This window comes from Brienomyrus brachyistius, chromosome 2, assembly GCF_023856365.1.
Source record: "Brienomyrus brachyistius isolate T26 chromosome 2, BBRACH_0.4, whole genome shotgun sequence".
Lineage (NCBI taxonomy): Eukaryota > Metazoa > Chordata > Actinopteri > Osteoglossiformes > Mormyridae > Brienomyrus > Brienomyrus brachyistius.
Genome location: NC_064534.1, coordinates 48,770,122 through 48,792,270, shown reverse-complemented (window position 1 = coordinate 48,792,270; position 22,149 = coordinate 48,770,122). Strand labels below are relative to the sequence as shown.

The window sequence follows — 22,149 nt, the reverse complement described above, 5'->3', positions numbered from 1 at the left end:
TGTTAACCACTGCACCACCATGCTACCCACATATTAAGCATTACATTTATAGTTTCATTTATAATTACAGAGCACATTCATTTTTTTAGTAAATTCTTCTATTTGAAAGCATTACTAATTGGAAGCGAAACACTGTTACCTGTTACAAGACTGCATTTGAAATCTATACTCTGAATAGAACTGGCCAGTAAATATACTTGTGTACATATCTCTGTAAATCTTTTTTTTGTAATTTTTTTATATTTTAAATTTTGTATATAGACAACTGACCTACCTGTTCTGTTCTTATATATTTCTTTTGTATAAGAGTTCTGTAACACCTTTTCTCATTTGTGGGATAATAAAGGTTTGTTCTATTCTATTCTATTCTATTCTATTCTATTCTATTATATTGATTTGGCTTTGAAGTACGTAATTGTACTGTAGCACAAGCTGTACCAGACAATACAGAAACCTACAATACTAACCAATAAGGAGATATGCTGGTTTCGGCTAAAATCTCCCCAGGGAGCCTTTGGTTCTCACACATTACTGTGTGCCCCATAGGAATTGCCTGAATTATGCATAATGACATTGGGGTTAGTTAGTTTTCTTGATTGTGACATCAAAGGTCACCAGAAAAATCCCTCAATGTGTAATGATTAGGTGCCCATTTGGAGGGGAAGTTTGTGAAAACAAGCCATGAAAAGCCATGAAAACAGCATGAAAAACACATATTCAGCCTAGACACACCTCTGAGAAAAGCATGTGTGCTGTTTGGCATGTCATCAAGAAGCATAACAACTGCCATGCAGATATACCGCGATGCTCCTTAATAAAAATTACGGTGATTTTAACAACTGCCATGCAGATATACCGTGATGCTCCTTAATAAAAAATTACGGTGATTTTAACAACTGCCATGCAGATATACCGCGATGCTCCTTAATAAAAATTACGGTGATTTATCGAACCAGGGTGTGACAGCATTATGCCATCAAGTCCTCCAGTCACCCAGGAGGAGCATTTTCTTCTGTTTGCAATGCTGTCACATTTTAAAAGACCGTTCCTCTCCCAGCATGGTAATGGAAGATGTTCCTTCCTGAAGTAAATTGGAGAATCAGTGGGCAGAAAGACACTGTCTCTTTAAATGACACACTTCAGTACACTACCGGAGCAGTATTGACCTATAATAAGTCCCGTTCGCTGTCTGTTTAGTACACTCAAGAAGCTGTCTGCAAGACCTATAAAACCTTACCTAATCCTGCGTGACCATTGCCCTTTTTCTTATATAACGGCGTACAGAAACAAACACCAAAAATATCAAACAAATGCATAAGAAATTAGAAAGTACAATTGACACCATCAAAGGATCACACAGCATTATTCTCTTGATAATAAATCATGATATATATGGCACTGCGTGCAAGTGACTTTTAGCATCTGGCAACAGGGCAAAGAACGAGCTATTTCCGTCTTCGTTTATGATGTCATTTAATAATTACTTAAAGCACAGCATATACTATATATTGTAGCCTGTACGCACATAAATATCATTCTCTTAACAGACCCTTTTGCTCAAATACATGTAAATTAGTTAAGGCGTCTGCGGCTATATTCTTATAATTATCTTTTTTTATTTTTTTAATGAGACTGGTCCCCACTCGTCATTGAATAACCTTCATGGACGGTGACGTTTCCCTGCCTTCATCCGGCTTGGGTGGCGCTCGTCGAGGACAGTTTGGGAAACTAGGCGCTGCGCGGCGCTGCTCGCCGGTGCCAGCGCATCCGTAACCCGGCTCGGTCGTAGGGTCTGCACTGAAAACCATGCTGACCCCCGCGGTTTTAGTCGAAATATCAGCTCCCCTCGGATTTTGAGCGCTAGGTCAGTGGGATTCAAGCAGGTATTTAAAGATACGCGTGTTTATTATTACAGCTAAATGTAATGTGCTGGACTCTGGTGGCCGGCGGTCCCTCCTCCTGGCGACACACCTGCCTGTCCGCTGCTGTCAGTCAGTAACAGCAGGCCCGTTTGACTTCTGTATTTAGTTCATCCTTATTGAATTTGCAGAAAAACAACTGAGATCAAACTAAAGAGGCGGTTATTCTTGATCTTGCTGTAGGGAGACGGCAGGTTGGCTCTCAGTATTAATGTTAGAGCGGAGTTGAAGCTTTACATCTTGTAATTTCGACTGCTTTAAGACGCTACAGCATCATCCATCCCATTTGGAAAGGTAAGTAGCTGGTTGGATGTCATGATGAACATGTTACGGGACGCAACGCCTATTTTCCTATTTTATGCAATGCATTATCGTTTCCTTCTGAAAATATCCGATAATTTTGTGATCGACTTGTCTTCTCTTCCCTACAATAAGGTACATTTTTCAGAACCTTTTTAAATCGAAAGGGATTTTACTTAGTGTTCCTATAGTGTCCGATCCGGCGTGTTTTCCGGTTAGGTATACTCGAGCAGAACACATGCCTGTGGCAGTAGATTATTGCGCGTCCATTTACCCGCTCGCTAAGGGTGCACCTACAGTAAATATATTTTACGTATATTGATACTCACTGGATATGTTGCTGCAGTTTATAGAGAGCGTAATTTGCAAAATCAACGTGTGGCAGTATTTGTCATTGTGACTGTATTATGTTATATTTTTCTGTAACCCTGTTGTGTCCATCCAGTTATAGTTTCATTCCTGAATCCTGCTTGTTGGTAATTTTATGCGCGGTCTAGTTTATTTCTGCGCGGTCTAGTAAGTGTGTCTAGTAACAGTGAAACATGCATAAAACAACTTTCTTCCGAATTGAGCGCTATCAAAAAAGAGATGGGATTTTAAAAGGGATTTTTACAATAAAATACCGTAAATTAAGATTTAAGGGATATACAATTAAGATAACGTCTTAATCCATGGTGGTCAAGTATGTTTACAAACTTGTAAATATGGATCTATCGCAGGGGTGCCGCATTAGCGTTATATTAAGAAGAGATTATGTCGCCAAAACACATCCAGATTTCGGTAGCAGTGCAGCATCAGAGCGCTACGGAAAAGGCGTAAGTTAGACTAGTCACCTGCTAGTCCTGTCGTGATCCGGTGCCTGGGTCTGCCGAGCCAGCCGCCTCGCCGCTTTGCTAGAATTGAAAGGACGCTTTTTTTGCTGGTTTTCCGTATTAAACTACGATGGAATTCTGTTGAAGGGAAACTATCTCTGGGTTTTATCATGAAGACCAGCTGTTTATGGAGACCTGCATGGCATCTGACCAGGGTTTATATGATTATATTTGAGCCTACATTTTGGTTATGTGCCATTTCTTGACATGTGGACCAGCTCAATGGATGACAAAACGTAATCACAGAGCATATGTATGTTAGAGTGCTCTCTGTAAACGGAGTCTATTACTTCCATTCTGTTTCCTGTTATTGAATGTCTTAAGCTGATAAACTGATTTTCAGTTGTACACAAACATTAAAAAAAAAAAAAACAAAAACATCAGTTTATACCTTATTTTACCAAAGGCTGAGGGTATATTTTAAGAAAATTTCAGTCTTCACAGAGCCCTAACTGGCTTAGGAAAAATAAGCCAGTTTTCTGATGGAACGGCACCATCACGCTAATCAACATTGTATCTGTAAAACTGATGGTCTTAGTTCTCACATTATTCTTCCTGGTGCTCCACTTAACTTCTGCAGTCTAGAAATATGGAATTAAGATGAATCGGTGTCTCTAATTGTGTGTTTGTTTGTGTGTGTCCTTGTGATGGACTTCTCGGTGGACAGATCAGGCAACCCAGTGATGTTTTTATGGATCTGAAAGAGAAGATCGCTGAGGAGCTCCATAGAAAAGTGAAATGAGGAAATTAAATACAATCAGCTGCAGTGTTTCCCCTAGATTTACAGCTGTTTTTTTTTTTTTGGGGGGGGGGGGGGGCAGACGGACACCGACCGGGATTCATGGTGTTCATGTGTTTCTTTAATGTCAGCAGTCAATATAACAACTGAACTAAACATCATAACATTTCTTTGTATGCCAGTTTCCCACAAAGTGCGCATCTTCACCACCCTGGGAGTGTTTAAAAAACGCAGATATTTTTGTCTGCTTTTTCAGGTGGTTGACGCGACATATTTTCCGACGCGCGATCTCTGTCCGCCGGTGGGAGTGTGCCCAGCTGTGTGCGCGCACGTGTCTGTGTGCGCGCATTGGAGCGGAACTCCGCCATGAGAGCAGAGGAGAATTATAAACGCGTGACAGTGTAGAGACAAAAATGACAAGTTGTTGTGTAAATAAGATAAATAACATAATAAAAGGACAATGTATACACTTGTTCTATAAGAAAGGTAACCTTAAATGACTTCAGTTGTGATCTGGCGCTATATAGAAAATAAAGTTAAATTAAATTAACTTGACCTTCAAGGGGGGGGCGGGAGATGCCATTGGGGGGAGCGGGGCGCCCCCCCCCCCCTAATATGATGGTAGGGAAAACACTGAGCTGCATGTCTCTTTGGATAAAAGCATCTGCTAGAGACAGGTAGCAGCATAGCCTGGACACCTGCTCTCTGCGAAACACCACAGGAACACCTTCGAGAGAGCAGGGTCAGCCTGTCCCTGGAACAACTGGGAGTTAAGGGCCTTGCTCAAAGGCTCAAATGTGAAATCACTCTGTTGCCCAAGGGATTTGAACCAGCAACCTTTTGATCACACATAGAGTTCTAATCCACAGAGCATCACAGAACTCCATTCTACATGCTTGGCCCTAAGTTTGTGAAAATGATATGGGCTCAGGGCGGGGAAGGCAAGACGGGCGGGCTCTCCTTCTTGTCATCGAATGAATTTCACACTTGGGACCCCCTGGCATCATCTCACACTCAAAGATACAACCTCCCCCCCCCCCCCCACACACACACACACACACACCTTCTCAGTCACCTTGGCTTTTATCCATATTATCAATGGACAAATGTGTCTGTGGCAAGATTACAGCAACAATGTTTTGATTGAGAAAAAAAATATATAGGCTCTATTTTTAAATACCTTGTTCTGTGGTAAAAATTGCATTTTGATCGAAATGTCTGTCAGAATTCACCATAGTTTTCCCCCCAGGTCTTACGTATCTCTTTCTTTTATACTAAGGCCCAGTATAAAACTGCGTCGTGTTCTGCGCAGTAACTGCGCAGGTTGTACCAGTGTGGCCGGCACAGGGCCGGTTCACACACAAACACACAGTAACCCATGAACTCTGCTTTACCCATCATACATGGCTGAGATAAGGTCCTTGTGATGGGCCAGTGTGGCCTGCAGGAGGCTGAAATAATGCGAACAACAGGCAGTATGTTTTAGCCGTCATTAAGGGTGCACAGGCAGGGAGGAGAACCATTCTGGAGACTGCCTTCCGCGATGCTCATGCATGACCGGTGATCAGGTGACTGGCCAGGTGCTTTGGGGGGGGGGGGGCAGCAATGCTTTATAATAAGGTCAAGGACAGTTGGGGGGAGGTGAAGAAGGGGTGTGGCTTTTTTGCATTAAGCAGGTAGGAGTCCAGCTATGTGCTAGCTGCAGCTGCCCTTGAACCCAAAAGGTTTGCCACAAAACCTGCAGCATCCAATAGAATCTCAGGATGATTTGTCATGTGTTATCAGCACATCGCTCAGTGGAATGTGCACCTGAGAATTCCCTTTCTGGGCAATGCTAATGCAATATGAAAGCAAGAATTCGTATGTAGGGTAGCTGTATATGGGCTACTGTAGCAGTGGAGGTGCAGTTTTAGCGCGAATGTTCTGTGATGCCAGAAAACTGTGAGTGTGAAGTACAGTACTTGGGTATTTTTATTGTGTTGAGGTTGATTGAGTCCTTGACTACAGAATACATCCTCTGGGACGGGATCCACTGACTGCTCCCCCCTGACGCCCCGTGATGAATCGAGACAGAACGCCCTATTTTCTGCACCCGTAGTAATTGTGGTGGAGCTGAGGGTGTTTGATGGAGGGCTCTAGCCCCCAAAGCGAAGAGATGTAATGGGGATACGGACGGATATGAAGTTCTTAATAATGGGAATTCAGAGGAACCTGAAGCTGCTGACTCTGCTGTCGCTGTGAAGGCTGTAAATGCGGGTAACTGCACCAGTTACTTTCCCACAGCCCCGGATGCCTTCTCCTCTTTTGCTGACGTTGAGGGTGATGTTGGCATGAAGGAGATGCTGTTACCCAGACGCACGCCCTACTGTCAGCCCATCTGAATATCCTGGGTCCAGTTACATGGCAACTGGTCCAGGTAACCTACTCTAACTGGCTTGATGGGGATTGATGGTCTTAATTGTTGATCTGTAAAAAGTTAATTTTACTTTACTTTAAAGATCACAAAAAATGATTTATCAAAGGTTAAAATATAAATGTTGCCTTATTTTGTGGGCAGCTTATGGATTGCAGTCGTTTTCATTTCTAGCTATTCATGAGATTCGTGATCTTGTCGGATGAAGTGGTCCAGCTGTAGGTAGCTGTGTGGGCACCACTCGTTAAGCCCTAATTTCTGGTGATTAGTCGGAGAGTTCAGGCTGGATGAAGACTGGGAGTGGAGGTCAGCTCAGATTGAGGGCTGTATGTTCTACTTCAGTTGATTAGGACAGTCCCATTCTTCCCTGTCCAGAGCATTGTGCAGATCCATGTCCAGCCATACTGGAGGGTCGTCTCATATTCTCACCTCCAACCTTTTGGAGACCCAGCGAGAGTTAAAGCCATTCCTGCCTGAGGATTACTGAAATCCCATCTCGCATCTCGGGCTGCCATGGGGGAAATGCTTCTTTCTATGCTTAGAAGAGGCTGAGTTTTACCAAAGCACACTTCTGTGGGGCGCTGTGTTTGGGATTAATCGGCCCTTCTTAAGAATGAAGTCCCTGTGTTTTTTTGGGGGTCAGTTTCCCAGGAACATAAAAAAAAATAGACAAGTGGCATCTGTCGCTATCATCAACGAATCGATTCAGAAAGTTGACATTTCCCACTAATCAGCTTTTTGCATTATTTATTGCTCTTCTCTTTCATACCGAATTTAATCTGCATGCATTAATTTTAAATTCACCCCCTTATCTTCATGACTTCCGTTCCAGGTACATGTGTAAGCACTCGGCATTATGTGTTTGTTACAGGTTAACACACATCTGGGGGGGGGGGGGGGGGACATGTCAGGAGGCCTAATTTACGATGGTTTCCATTTGCTGGATTGAATCTGTTTATGACTGAATTTGCAGCTGCCCTTAATGACCTTCTTACTGGTGTTGCTTAGTGCTGTTTGTGTTGCCAGTGCAACCTGCTTCTCTCCTCCATCTTCCTGCTTTGTCTCTCTTTCTCCTTTACTCTTTCACCATTTCTTTTTCTCTTCCTCTCTCTTTATTTTTTTCTTCCTGATCTACCTCTGGCTGCCTCTGATATCTCCAGCACCAGTGCCACGCTGATGTCACTGTCAGGTTTTCAGGGAGGCAGGGCTGGGGGGCTGGGGTGGTATAGCGGGAGGGAAGTGGTGTTACTTTAGTGGGGTGGGGGTTCGGTAATGGATGGTGTGTTCGATCTCGCAGCCCCTCCCTCATCCGCCCTGCGGTCCATTCAGTGCCTTTTCCTACCATCACACACTGTCTAATTGCCGGGCGGTTAATTAGAGTCTTTGTGGGCTCGCGTCACAGCGTAATTACAGCTGATTCAGACCCTCTCAGCGTCTGTTTTCAGCACAGCCTGCTGCTGTCGCCTCCCCAGAATGTGATTAAAAGACGTGCTGCAGCTTTTAAAGCAGAAGAGCAGGAGAGAAGTCCCAGATCCTGCTTCTCCCCTCACCAGCGTAAACTATAATGGTTTTGGTTTTGATTGTGTTTATACATTTCATTGAATTGGCTGAAGGAATGCATTTAAAATATTTCAAACCACTTATGCAAAATATAATGGTCTTGACAGTTATTACAGCGATATAACGAGCAAATTAACTGGCAAACTCTCCTCCGTTTCACAAGAAAAGTAGACAGATATCAGAAGTGCTGTAAATAGCTGTAATGTAAACAATGGAATGCAAGCAGAGGTATTACTTCTGCTTTGTTTCACTCGCTTTTTTGTGCCCCCTAATCAAATGGCAAATGGCACCCTAGGCAACCGCCTGTCGCCTGTAGCGCCAGCCGGCCCTGAAAAGGAGACATTATTCTCTTCTCTGCCTGACTGGTCAGTGCTGAATGTTTACAGCTGACATGGTAGTTCTTAAAATTCACCAGCAGAAGGGCCTGATAAATGCCGCTTTTCCATCTGCTAAATATAACCCGACTTAATGGGCGCATATCTGAACTGCAAGTGGCGCAGCAGTGCTGTACCTCAGCAAACAGGCATGCGGCACCTGGGTGGCTCTCTGCTCTTTTGTGTCGTCTAATTTAGCCTCTTTTCTGCAGCGTTTTGTAAGCCTCACAAAGGAAAGAAGCAGCTAGCTGATTTCACTAGTGTGGTTTTCATTCCTGTTCTTCCTGTTTTATTTACTTGCTTCATTTTGTTTAGTAATCTTCCTTTGTGGTCAGCCTGAGGTGTCGAAGCTGATCAGTGTTTATCTACTGACTATTCAGTGTGTGAATGTGGCTCTTCATTCTCTAACCTGTATATTTGTGGGGCTTCAAGCTGAGCTCTTGATCAATGTCACTCGCTACCCCCGCACCCCCCCCCCCCACAGCGTGTGCAGTCCCCTTTCAACCCTTCTTGTCTTCATCACGCCACTAAACTTTCCTGCACGATAGTTCTTAATCGGAGAGTGGAGTGTGATTAGTTTAGCAAGTTAATTTTATTGTTATCGCGGGTATGTTCACTGGATCTGGCAACCCCAGCAGGGGTACTGCTAGAGATTTTGGTCCCCCATGAAAGCATATCACACCGGGCCCCCATCCCAGTGGCTGGAGAAAGGCGGTACACCTGTTTCTGTGTTGCTTTGGAAACGTGTGTGCTCATGGTCACGCATTTCATCTCCTGAACTTTTCCTGTCCTCCACGATTTTCCTACGCAGTTTGATGCCTTTAAAAATAACTCAGAGTAACTGGTGTCATGTCACGATTCTGCAGGAATCCCAAAAGTGTGCGAGAGGCGTGCAGAAGCAACAGCAGTACTGTGCCGGCGGTCATTTAGCATTTAGCATCTGATTAGTGTCCATCGAAAGTCTCATATTCATACCAAAAGAATTTCTTTTATTTTAATCTCTGATATCAGTCTGCTGATTGACAGGCGGATCCTAGTTAAATAAAAAAATCACCCCCTACCATGCAAACCTTTTGAAAAATCGGTTAATGATTAAATGGTAACAATGTGAATCCCAAAAAAACCCATTGACGGATACCATTATGTTTCACCTAGGGTCTGTAGTTATGTTTTTGCATATTAGGTTACAGGGCAGAGTTCATTTGCATAATACATATTACAGGGTGCTGTTCATTTACATAATGCTCATTTATATTTGATTACTTAGAAGTCATTTTTATCCAGCCTGTGTGTATAAAACTGCATGATCGATGATGCAATAAGAGAATTACTCGGAGTTTGTTGGCGTGAGGGAATCTGGGCCTTCGCTGCCTCACCCAGCGTTCCCAGTTCAGCTCCCGCTCTGCCAGTGTACATGGCCCCAGAGGGGCGATCACCCCGGAGCTTCAGGACATGGTGTAGGAGGGCACCACTCGTCTCCTGGCAGGACGTGCCTGGCTGATGATGCCAGAATAGGTGGCTCGTGTAGTTGCCGTCGGTCAGTGTTCAATCTGCTGGTTGACAGGCAGACCCAGGCTGAGTGAGCTGTCAGGGATGGGGGTGGTTGTGATGCCTCACTGGGCAGGACATGCTGGTTAGGGTTGGGATTGGGAACCAGAACTTGCACCTGGTTGGTTTTTTGTTGGTTTGATGTTGGTTTGAAGTAGGTTTGGGCAGTATTATGGTATACCGTGGTGTGTGAAGTGACCTGGAACCCCAGATAATGTAGATGAGGACGATGAAGGAGGATAAGATGAAGCCCACTTCAGGCTCCTGCTGGTCAATATGGGCCGACTGAGGTGGGGGTTTGTGTCCCGTGAAGGATGGTCACCCACTGAGCGTAACGCTGTCTTCCGTTGTGTTGTCAGGGACATGGATGTAGGACAACCGACCCGAAGGGACGCTGAGCCGTCTGGTCAGGCCAGATCAGCGCCACCCAGGTCTCCCACCACTCCTACAGCCCAGGGCAGCCCACCGAGGTCCCTGACCTCTAGGGCTCCCAGGAGGGCGCGGCAGCCGGACCGGCCTGCTGCATGTCAGCCGACCCCCGAGTTGTCCAGGCCTCGGCCGGGAGATGCAGGGAGGATGGACCCTGACACACCCAGAGCTCCTCAGGTCCAGCCAAGGGCACCAGTCACCACCCCCCAGTCTGGGAAGCCTGTACCACAGGGCTCAGGCTCACTGGGCCCCCCGGGCCCCTCGGGGCCCCCATGCCCACAACAGAACAGCTCAGCATCTCGAAGCCCTATCTCTACACGGGCGGCTCCAGTACCCCAGCCGCCGCCATCACTACCCGAAGACACCCAATTCACCGCCCATCAGCAGAGGGCGCTACCCGTCGCAGGAACTACAGACATGCAAGCGCAAGCAGTGGAGGATTTCAGGTTAGCCCCCCCCCCCAATATCATCCTGCGTCCCTCATAAGGACGTCTGCAGCAGATATAATTAAGAACAAGGGTGCTGGATCAAAACCAAAGCGGTGGCTGAAATGTGCCCCCCAGCACGCCCTTGCTTTTACTCTGAGTCACGCTGCAGGGTGATGTAATCTGTCGTTTCCATTGGAAACCCATCCTGCAGCCCAGTAACAATGGTATGAGAAACATTTAGACTCTTTGTCTGAGAATATTACTGGATAAGCAGTTATGGAAGATTTGTGGATAGATAGATGGATGGATGGATGGATTGATGGTTGATTACTTTTGATTATTTATCTTTTTGGAGCTGTACTTTAGTGTGTATGTGTGCATGCGGCAGGTCACATGACCTGCACTTGTGGTGAACTGTCCTGGATCACCACAACCCTGTATAGATAGGCGGTTAAGACAGATGGATCATATAAAAGTTAGATTTGTTATATGTAAGGCCAGTGTGTAATTCCGTATTAAAGCTGTTTTAAAATCATCATAATTTGTGCTGGAATAGTTTGCATTTACAGGCCTTTTGGCGAGATACGTGAAGCCCCATGACGGCTCCTGCTTTTCCCTGATAGGGTGCATTTAGTCACATGGAACGTGGGCTCGGCTGTGCCGCCTGATGACCTCACTTCCTTGCTGGGGCTGAACGTGGGAGATGGAAACACTGACATGTACATCATTGGGTGAGGCCATCCGGGTTCTGCTGTGTGCTGATGTCGCTGATGTTGGAGCTGCACATTTAAATGTGGGTTCGTGGGTAAGGTACAAGACCATCATGGGCCCCGAGGCTACAGCCTGAGGCCTACACAGCGTGTAACAGCTGCAGCACAGGCCGCTGTTTCAGGAAGTGTGCAAAATCTGTACAGTGTTGTCAGATAAATCGGTCCCAGAGCCCTTCAGCTCCATTGGTCAGGGCTTCCTCGAGCTCTACACAGTCTTATGCAAGACCAGCAGCTACCAGGACGCCCACAGCCAGGGGCCCGGCACATGTCCAATCACATTAGGAGTGTGAGGTCACATGATCTGCACCTGACAACCAGCTGCTGGCCACAGACTTTCTGCCTCGGGGCTCCGTTCCACATGTAGAGATGTGAAGGAGACTAATGAAACTGGGGCAGATAAGAAAAGACTGCAGTTATACCAAAGGCAGGAATTTGTATTTCATTATCTCAGACAAGTAATAAACTGGAACAATTGTCTCAGTCCATCTGCCCAGCCATTCCAGCTTTCCCTCGCTTTCTCTCCCCTGTCCTCTCTGCCTTTTTATACGCTCACTTCGTTTCATCCCTTCTCCCCCGGGGCCTCCCCTAATTGCCTGTATTAATACCCTCTGTCTCTCTTCAATTCCTCTTCCTCTCTCTCTCCCTCGCTCTTTTTCTCCATGCCTCCTCCCACCCAGCTCCCCAGAATGTCTGAAATGACCTTGAGGGTCTGCACACCAATCCTGTCCCGTTCTCTGTCTCAGGCTACAGGAAGTGAACTCCATGATTAACAAGAGGCTGAAGGACGTGCTGTTCACTGACCAGTGGAGCGAGGTTTTCATGGACACCCTAAGCCCCTTCGGATATGTGCTGGTCAGTAACGCCCCCCCCTTCCCCACCCTATGCATAATTACCCTTTAACCCTTTGCGTCTCAAGGTCACCTGGCTTACATGGTTAGATCATTAGGCAGCTCACCTTCTCAGTCCCAAAACGCCATCACCAACATGTCTCAGTAAGTTATGTGCTGCTCTGGGAAAAATTAAGAGACCACTGCAAAAAATTCAGTTTCACTCGTTTCTCAATATATTGGTAAGCACCCATAATTTTGAAAACTCCAGCCTGGCTCTTCCCTGCTTCTCATTGATGAAGGGCTTCTTCCTTGCTTTATGGGTCTTCAGTTTTGAGCCTGTTATGAATTGTCCTAGCAGTGAACTTCACACCACTTAATGTTTCCCATTCTTGTTGAAGGTCTTCCTCTGATTTCTGAGGCACTGCTGGACAAGTTCGCTTATCCAGGTCATCTTAGGCATTAGTTGCTTCTGCCCTCTGCCTGGCTGGTTTTTGGTAATTGCTAGTGTCTCCTGCTTCACCTTGTTCTTGTGTATTGCTGTCTTAGAAACTCTGAGCCTGGAATCAGCCTGCCTGCCTGTAGCCTTCTGCCAGAAGGATCAGGATTAAACCAGAATTTTAAAATTATATAAAAAAAATATGCAGTGGTCTCTTAATTTTGTTAGCTGTGTGTGTGGGGGGGTTCCATACATCACGGTAGTTTAATAATCTCTTTTCTTATTTGACTTTTCTCCTCCAGCAGTGGCTGTGATAGGTTACTCTAGCATGGACCATTATAAGTAACATAGCGGTTAAAGAGTGAGCTGTGACTGATAGCTCACTGAAGCTGGAGGGGCCGGCAATGTGGCTGGGGGTGGGTTCCCCTCTGCCGGGGTTCCCAGTGGCTGTTCTCCTTGCTGCCCTGATGTTTCCATACTGCTGTTTCAATCCCCCTCCCTAAGGGGGCGCCATTCCCCAAGTCACCTTATGGGGTCTTCAAAAAATCCTCTGAAATAAACTGGGGATTTTCCAACAACCAAATTTGTGCCCCCTAACCTAATACTGCTTAACACCTCAGTGCAAAATGTCAGTTTTAAATAGATTTTGAAAATGAGTGCTTGTGTCATGTGGTGTGATGTATTACATGCAGTATGTGTGATTATTAGTGTTCAACTGCTTTTGAAGTTACACAGGAGGACCCTGGGAGAGGTTAAAGTGACACGGTCACAGACAGGCAGACACAGACCCGGCTGTGACCCAGCCACAGATGTTTGCTTGGATCCCACAGATACTGGGGCAGGCTGTAGTGAATGTGTTACTCTGCCCTTCTCCTTTTCCTGATTGCATCTCTAATCCCAGAATGCACTGTGGTCGCCCTCATCTGCATTCGCATTCAGTAAATACGGGGCTTTTTTCCACTCTGCACTCCATTTTATGGTTCAGTGGGATGGATTGTGTAAGCAGGCAGTTCAAATGGCCGCTTTGGAGGGAGAAGCTTCCGTGAAGCCAGAGAAGAGCCAAGAAAAGAGGTCGCATTTGGGAAGATTGCGACTGTGTTTGTAATCGCAAGGGACATGGGGCTGTGGGGGAAATATCTGTTTGGCCATCAAGCTTGCTTAAATAAGAAAGAGGCGGTATCTGGTTGCCAGATATTCTGCACTGGTATCCCCCTCTGGGGTGAGTATTTGCACAACACTCTGCCAAGACGTGTTAGTATCATATCTCAGTGCCATGTGCCCGTGTTCAGAAGAAACAACAGTATGTGTTCTTGTTGTGTTTCATCAGCAGTTGGAGCTCGTGTTTGAAGGCCCCCTGTCTGAGGGAGGGGGTTTGTTTTGTGCGTTGCTTTTAGCTTCCATTACCTTTTCAAGCAGCTGTGGAGTGCATGAGATGTTCAGGAAAAACCCACACAACTTCAAACATAGGCAACTATTTCAATATGGTTTGCATATTATCTCTGCAGAAAGAAAGAGAAAAAGAGACTGTGTTTCAGGAAAAGGTACAAACGCAGGAGTCAGATGCAGGAGTCAGATGCAGTAGAGGAAGGAATGCATGCACTGTTCCTGGGGAAACCTGTTAAAGATCTCAGTTTCATGACCTGTAAACAAAACAACTGACCAATAACGCCCCCCCCCCCCCCCGCACCTCCCCCCCCGACCCCCAAGGTCACATCCCAGCGCATGCAGGGGGTGCTGCTGCTGGTGTTTGCCAAATACTACCACCTACCCTTCCTGAGGGGGGTCCAGACCGAAAGTACGCGCACCGGCCTGGGGGGCTACTGGGTAAGTGGACAAGTGTGCAACCTCCTCAGCAACACACACATATGCCATGCAGAGAATCACACATCAGCTTCTCCCTGGTAACAAACTCACTGAACAGGTCTGGTAACGGTCACCCAGGTAACCAGTGACACTCACAGACGGATCGTAGGGGTCCTGGCTACTGACTGCTACACAACTGGAAAACATCACTTTTCCACTTTGTGAGAAATGCATGAGAATTTTGGGTTTTGCAACACAAACCTAGTACAGATTGTACTGGACTACACTGTGCTCTGGCTGTAGGTGTATGCAGGTTACTGGTTTGTGTTTAAAAGGGACAAATTTCACGTTAAAACCAATTAGGGTTCGTCTGTTAATACAGCCTGAAGACGTTGAAAACTCCCTTCATGACAGCGGTTGATTATTGAGTTTAACTCAAACTCTGTGGGACGCTGGCAGAATTCGGCGCTGGCGTTTCCAAGCTGCTGGAGAGCAGGAGTCGCAGCCCCCTGACCTACGTACCGAGTGTCTGTCTGTTTTAGGAACCTGTGGTGTACTAGACGATGGACACTGCTTTACCCCCCCCAGGGAAACAAAGGGGGTGTGAGCGCCCGCATGACCGTGTTCGGCCACCCCATCTGCTTCCTGAACTGCCACCTGCCCGCACACATGGAGAACTCCGAGCAGCGAATGGAGGACTTCGAGAGCATCCTGCAGCAGCAGCAGTTCGAGGGCCAGGCCGCCACGGGAGTGCTGGACCACGAGTGAGCTGAATCCTCCCCCCTCCAGGGTCGCCCCCTGATGGTGCTTGGGAAACATTCCCCCCTTTTTGTGTTAGAAGTAAACTTTAAGCCGGTGTTTCTCAATCCAGTTCTCAGGAACGACTCCCGGATGGTCCACGTTTTCCCTCCCGTCTTGGGGGTCCCCGAGGACCGGGTTGAGAAACTGCTTTAGGTGAATCCCTAGTACTCTGCTGATGTGTGAACTGAAAGGCTATGCAGTATGACCTGGTTATTTATCTATGTGACTGACCACTTTTAGGTTTTTAAAAGCACCTTTCACAGATTCTGAAATTTGTTTTGAAAAAACAGACATCGAACGAAATGCAAACATCTGGTGAAAAATCTCAACAATCAACAAAGATAAATCAACAAAGGACAAAAGATAAATACCTGCATGCACATACCACAATGCAGGACATGAAGCAGGGAAAAACAACCATATGATTGACATCTGAAACATCTGCATAGGCACTGCACTCGACTGCCGGCTACGTGTGTCTTTGTGAGCCTGCATGTTCTCCCCCTGCGGCCCCAAAACCCGCCGTCTCCCAGTCGCCCATAGCACAGGACTGAGCATCTGTGTCCTCAGATGAACTGGCATCCGGGCCATGGTGTCCCCTACCTTGTACCTGATGCTTCCTGGGACAGGATCCAGTCTCACAGAGACTCTACTGAATAAGCAATTGCTAGATGGATGGTAGAATTTCCCTTTATGAAGCAAATTATTTCACCCCCTTTAGCCAGAATTCTCCACCCCACCTTTTAGGCCAGTTAACCTTTGCTTTATCTTTCTATGTTAACGTCTAAATAACATTCAGGTTGTATTGTTGGGTATCAGGAAGTGGGTCTTCCTTACTTGCTGTGTGCATGTGTCTCTCCTGCCCAGTGTGGTGTTCTGGTTTGGGGATCTGAACTTCCGCATTGAAGACTATGACATTCAAGTAGTAAAGAGCGCGATCGACAGTAACAACCTGTCACTCTTGTGGGAGAAAGACCAGGTGAGGAAGTGATGCTTCATATCTAACTGGACTGCTGTTTTATATACTCGCCACTAGATGGCGGGCAGTACAATGATTTGCAGTTAAAGGCAGTCCAGGCACTGTAACATTAATGGGCCGTTGTTGTTTAGTTTGTCCTGCCTGCATCAGTGCATATATTAATATTTCTCTTTGTCCTACAGCTGAACATGGCGAAAGATTCAGAGAAGGTGCTCGACGGATTCTTGGAGGGCACCCTGAAATTCCCCCCCACCTACAAGTTTGACGTGGGGACCAACACTTACGACACAAGGTGAGTGCAGCAGTTTACTTTGGCATTTATATTCGAGGGCCTGCTGTAAGCGTCTCTGTCTTACACGTGTTAAAAGGGGAGCAGTAAGTGGCTCAGATCCGGTTCGTTGTAGGTTCACATCCCAAAAGAGCGCTGGCTGTTGTATCTGTGAACAGGTTGAACAGATGTATGGCTCAATGGGTTAAGACACTGTGCCGTAAACAAGGCCCTTAACTCCCAGTTGCTCCAGGGATGAACTGAGCCTTTATTTCTCAAAAAAATATACGTTGCTTCAGATAAAGGTGCTGCTGTAAAAATTTTAAATGATTACGAACATGATGCCATTAGCTATGTGGGTCACTTTGTGTGACTTGACTGTGCTGCTGTTTCCGGCAGCGGGAAAAAGCGTAAGCCAGCCTGGACAGACCGCATCCTTTGGCGGCTGAGGCCAGCCTCGCAGGTTGTGGCGGCGAGGCGTGGCCTGGCGTCGGGACTCACCAGTGGCACGCGGGTCACCCAGTATTCCTACCGGAGCCATATGGAGTATGTAATCAGCGACCATAAGCCCGTCTCCGCCATCTTCACCCTGCAGGTAGGTGCTCCCTCCAGTAGAGGGCTCCACCGTGCTCCACTGTGAAATATAACTGTATGTTGCGATATTCAAAAGTGTAGCATGGAAATTGTGTTCATCCACAGTGTCGCTGACTTTGCTGTTTCAGTTCCCCTACAAGGTGGACATACCCTGGGTGACGCTCATGGTGGAGGATGAGTGGACCAAACCCTCGGACGCCACGGCCAAATTCAAATTGGTGCCCACATTCTCCCGCAGCTCCTGGGACTGGATTGGGCTGTACAAGGTGCCAGTTATCTGCCCTGTCAGGGAACAAGGGTGTTGGGGTGGGCAGAGCAGGGGCAGGAGCCACGCCATTGGCTAAGGGAGACGCTAACGCTGGCCAATTATCCTTACCACGCAGCTTAGTGGAGCACCCTGATAATTAGTGGTACAGTCTGTCTCTTAATGATGCCGTCCATCAAATGTCTCTCCAGGTTGGGTTCAAGCACCACAAGGATTATGTTGGGTATGTGTGGGCCAAACAAGAGGAGACAGACTTTCTGACACAGGAGTACCAGGTACGGCAAGCTGTTCCAAAACATGGCATAAACACTAACACATACACACTATCACATACACAATAATACATACACACTAAAACATACACACTAACAATACACACTATCACATACACACTAACACATACACACTATCACATGCACACTAATACATACACACTAAAACATACACACTAACAATACACACTATCACATACACACTAATACATACACACTAACAATACACACTATCACATACACACTAATACATACACACTAAAACATACACACTGACACATACACACTAATACATACACACTAAAACATACACACTGACACATACACACTATCACATACACACTAATACATACACATTAACACATACACACTAATACATACACTGTCACATACACGCTATCACATACACACTAATACATACACGCTATCACATACACACTAATACATACACACTAAAAAATACACACTAACACATATACACTATCACATGCACACTAATACATACACATTAACACATACACACTAGCAGATACACGCTAACACGTACACACTAACACATACACACTAAAACACACACTAACACATACACATTAATTCATACACACTAAAACATACATACTGACACATACACACTTACACATACACACTAAAACATACACACTAATACATACAAATTAACACATACACACTAAAACATACACACTAACACATACTCACTAACACATACACACTAATACATACATACTTACACATACACACTAACACATACACACAATCACATACACACTATCACATACACACTAATACATACACACTAACACATACACACTAATACATACACACTAACACATACACACTAATACATACTCACTAACAGATACATACTAACACATACACACTCATACGTTAGAGCTCACATATCAGGCTACTGCTGCTGCTGATTTTTGGCCCCCTTCTTCCCTGTGCCCCCACTCTCTTCACAGGTGACCTTTGCAGAGGAGGATTTGCCAAAAGGCTCTGGAGACTACATCTTGGGTTACTATAGCAACAACATGAGCACGATAGTGGGCGTGACCGAGCCCTTCCAGGTCACGATCTTGCCTGAACTCACGCTTTCTCCTACTGCTCATCCACCTAATCACTGTTTGAACCCAATTATCATGGCATACTAATGTATATAATGTTAAATAAAGTACACAGGTAGCACATACCATGAAGTACCAGTGGGAGAGGAATGTTTGAAGGAACCCAGTATACACAAACCCCCCCCCCCGAAACAGTGACAACCCATTAATCCGCTATTCTCCACCTTCCCTGAACAAATTCATGCTTTATTAAATCACTTTGAGGTATATTTGTACTGGGAGAATATTATTCTTTTTTATTACATATTTGTGCCAGTGTGAACTGGCCAGAAGTAATGAAAAGAAATTTATTGATTGTAAGGATTGACATTTGTTAAAGTTAAATTAAACTAATTTGAATTCCTTCTGCTATATGCTGAAGTGTTATGATATTTGCCTAAACTCTTCTTAATGGCTCCTTAATGTATTGAGAGAGATCATTTCAAGAATTACGAGGCTGTTTGAAAGAAGAGCTAGCAAACATGGAGTCCAAATGTCGCACAGTCGCATCACCCAGCTGCTGGCACTCTGTGTCCCTTCCCCCCATGACTGTCATTGGTCTGGTCCATTTATATGAATACCCCCCTCCTCTCCCTATTGGTTTCTTCCTGCAGATCCAGCTGCCCACCTCCAGCCCAGTGCTCAGCCCATCTGACAGCTCTGACTTCAGCTCAGAGGACGACAGCACCATGGGGCTGCTGCACGCCAAATCCCGGAGCCCAAGCCCCAGCAAGGGCCGCAGTCAGGGCCGGCGGAGCCGAAGCCGGAGCCCCGCCCTGCCCCGCCTGCAGGGCCTCCACCTGGGCAGCCGCAGCCCCTCCCCCCGCATCCCCACCACTGGCAAGAAGGAGCGCCTGGTCTGTGAGTCTGATGGCTCTCCCACCTCACTGCCACCGGCGTCCCCTGGTGAAACACCCAGCCCCGACACCCCTGGGGTCGATTCGACCGCAGCCCCGCCCACAGGTGCCTCCCAAACTGGAGGAGGGGGGCAGAGCCCCATCCACAGAGACTGTTGACTGCGTGCTTGAGACGCTCCATTCATTCACGCACTGTGTGCTTCTGTCCCAGTGATGATTTAACTCCATGACCTCCTGTTACAAGGACCCGCCTGGTATTGGGGTCTAAGCCCGTTTCCTGGCCCACTGACAGCCATCTCCTCCTCCATCTTAGAGGTGGTTGCAGACAGTGGAGACTAAGGACTGTCAGCAGGACCATTTCCCAGCCAAATTTAATCTCAGGTTTGTCTTATCAAAGAAATTCCACCACACGGCTTGTCCTCTCTTCTCTCTCACACGTTCAGTGTGTAGTACAAAATAAATTGCACATTGATTGGCCCAATAGAAGATGCTTTGGAATCTTGTCTAGGGTACAGCCCGGGTTAGAATTCACCCAAGTCACGATGAAGAACTCAGTGACCACATCATTGCTACTGATCAGTCAGTTAGGTCCATTGCCGGTATTGTATTTGTATATAGTTCATATGAATAAGCGACCGGCAATGCAGCTAATCGAACAATGAGATCAGGTTTCAACAGGTTTGCATTTCCATCACGATTCTGAATAAAATGGAGGTTAATTTCGTAAATAACATTAGCGCCCCCTAATGGAGAGCCACGGTAACCAAAACCAAGAAATTCTTTCGGGAAGGGCCGATGTACCCTCCAGGCGTAGGAGGCGCAACGACAGTCCCAAGATTCACAAAACAGGGTACCAGTCAGTCTGCCCTTAATTAGCCCGGGCCACCATTGCCTTCGGCGTGCACCCTAGTCTTTATAGCAAGCATGTGCGGTGCGGTGTGAGTAAACGTCGGTGAAGTCGAGTGAGCTGCCCAGTAGCTCGGATTCACTAGTGGGGTCCGTCTTGTGCTGGTACTCTCACCGTCGCTTCCGGTCGTGGCTCCTGCGCTGCCGGCTGTCGCGTCATGCCGATAAGATTCATAAGATTTCTGTGAACTCTAACGTCATTGTGATATAATATATGGTTATAATTATATTAGAAATGAGTAGATATTGTCTTCAATGGATAATGAGACAGTACACTACGGGAATACGGGAGTTGCGCATCAATGGTTCTGGCTTATCCATCGTCTTTATTTGTATATGCATTATACGTTATTTAAACATATATTTGTTACTGCAACCATGTCCTGGAAGACTGGTATGGAAAATTGCTATTTATACATTAAATGCCTGTTTGTCTACCAGTGACAATTAATGGCCGGAATGGTTAATAATATTTTGATATTATAAAGCGCATTTCTGAAGTATAAATATTTGAATCATCAGTCAGGCGAACTAGAAAACCTAATAATTAATTCATACCCCCTCCTCAGAAGCTCCCCTTGGTTATACTTGTGGTCCTCTTTCACGCCTGCCTCCTTTACGGTCTCGTACGCCTCATGTTCTTGTCTTCTATGTTTATTTTTTTGTACGTTTTTTTTCTCCTTTTTTTTGTTTCATTGTTTTAATGTCGTAACAGCACGTGGTAAACTAACGGGGAAGTCATGCACACGCACAAAGACCCGAGATGAGCTGTGTTATAGATCCGTAATTAAGTCATGTTGCGTATATATTGCAATTATTGTCGATGGATATAATGTATATCTTCGGTCTGTTTTAGCTTAGATATAAATGACAATCGATGCCAAAAAGGTGACTGTATTTTCAGATGTATTTTAATGTATATCTATAATAATATCCTCTAGGCCAGTATGGGGAACTGTCCTCCATAATGATTGGGTTTATGGGACTACACTGTACCATTGTGACAGTCTGTTTTTATTTTTATATTTGAACACATAGCCTACATGAGGAGAAGCACGTGTGCTTTTCGCTGATCATTTACTTGAAGTAGGTTTATTTTAATAGTCTTATTTGTTACTGAAGCTGGGCTGGGCCTCTGTATGACATTCGGGCTCTGAGTCCTGGCAGCTTCACAGCCACTTCATGAGACGTTTCTTTTATTTTATTTGTTGTGTCTGGTGGTGATGTGCGGACGTTGCTGTAGCTTTGTGAGGCCTGAGGGCCCAGAGACGCCACCCTGCTGTCCCAATCCCTCCATCACTCCCCATTCAGGACGTAATAAAACTCCTGTGAGCGGAGATGGCTCCTGTCCTGTGTCATGCCTGAATTCCTCTTTGATAATTCAGTGTGCCGTCTAGTAAAGGTCTTATTCTATAACTAACTGCTCACATTTTCTGCCTGTTCTGGTGGTCATACATAAAACACAGATATAGATCATAATGGGTCAAGAAAAATCATATAAAACTGAAGCAAATCAGCTTGTCTGCTGGTTTCAGATCACTGACATGTTTTTATTTATATGTAATTGATTCTATTCTATATGGAATCCTGCTATACTGACCTCAGGTCTCATAAGCATTTAGTGAATAGATCTGCAAATGAATTAAGGGATTTCATTAAAAA

At 45.8% G+C, this 22,149-nt stretch overlaps 1 protein-coding gene across 4 annotated transcripts; it reads left to right on the top strand.

Moving 5' to 3' along the window:
* The first annotated feature begins 1,487 nt into the window (after nucleotides 1-1,487).
* Nucleotides 1,488-21,835, top strand: inpp5jb (inositol polyphosphate-5-phosphatase Jb). Of its 4 annotated transcripts, XM_048980721.1 has the most exons (14): nucleotides 1,490-1,883; nucleotides 2,103-2,213; nucleotides 10,085-10,600; nucleotides 11,206-11,313; nucleotides 12,096-12,204; nucleotides 14,326-14,442; nucleotides 15,010-15,185; nucleotides 16,090-16,201; nucleotides 16,384-16,493; nucleotides 16,869-17,064; nucleotides 17,192-17,329; nucleotides 17,520-17,603; nucleotides 18,584-18,688; nucleotides 19,339-21,835. In XM_048980721.1, the coding sequence occupies exons 3-14, from the start codon at nucleotides 10,089-10,091 to the stop codon at nucleotides 19,738-19,740; spliced, it is 2,169 nt and encodes a 722-aa protein (XP_048836678.1). In that variant the 5' UTR covers nucleotides 1,490-1,883; nucleotides 2,103-2,213; nucleotides 10,085-10,088; the 3' UTR covers nucleotides 19,741-21,835. The 4 variants fall into 4 exon arrangements, with proteins under 4 accessions (XP_048836694.1, XP_048836678.1, XP_048836668.1 ...); XM_048980711.1 differs by having other exon boundaries at nucleotides 1,490-2,213; XM_048980729.1 differs by lacking the exons at nucleotides 1,490-1,883; nucleotides 2,103-2,213 and adding an exon at nucleotides 2,285-2,354.
* Nucleotides 21,836-22,149: the final 314 nt, after the last annotated feature.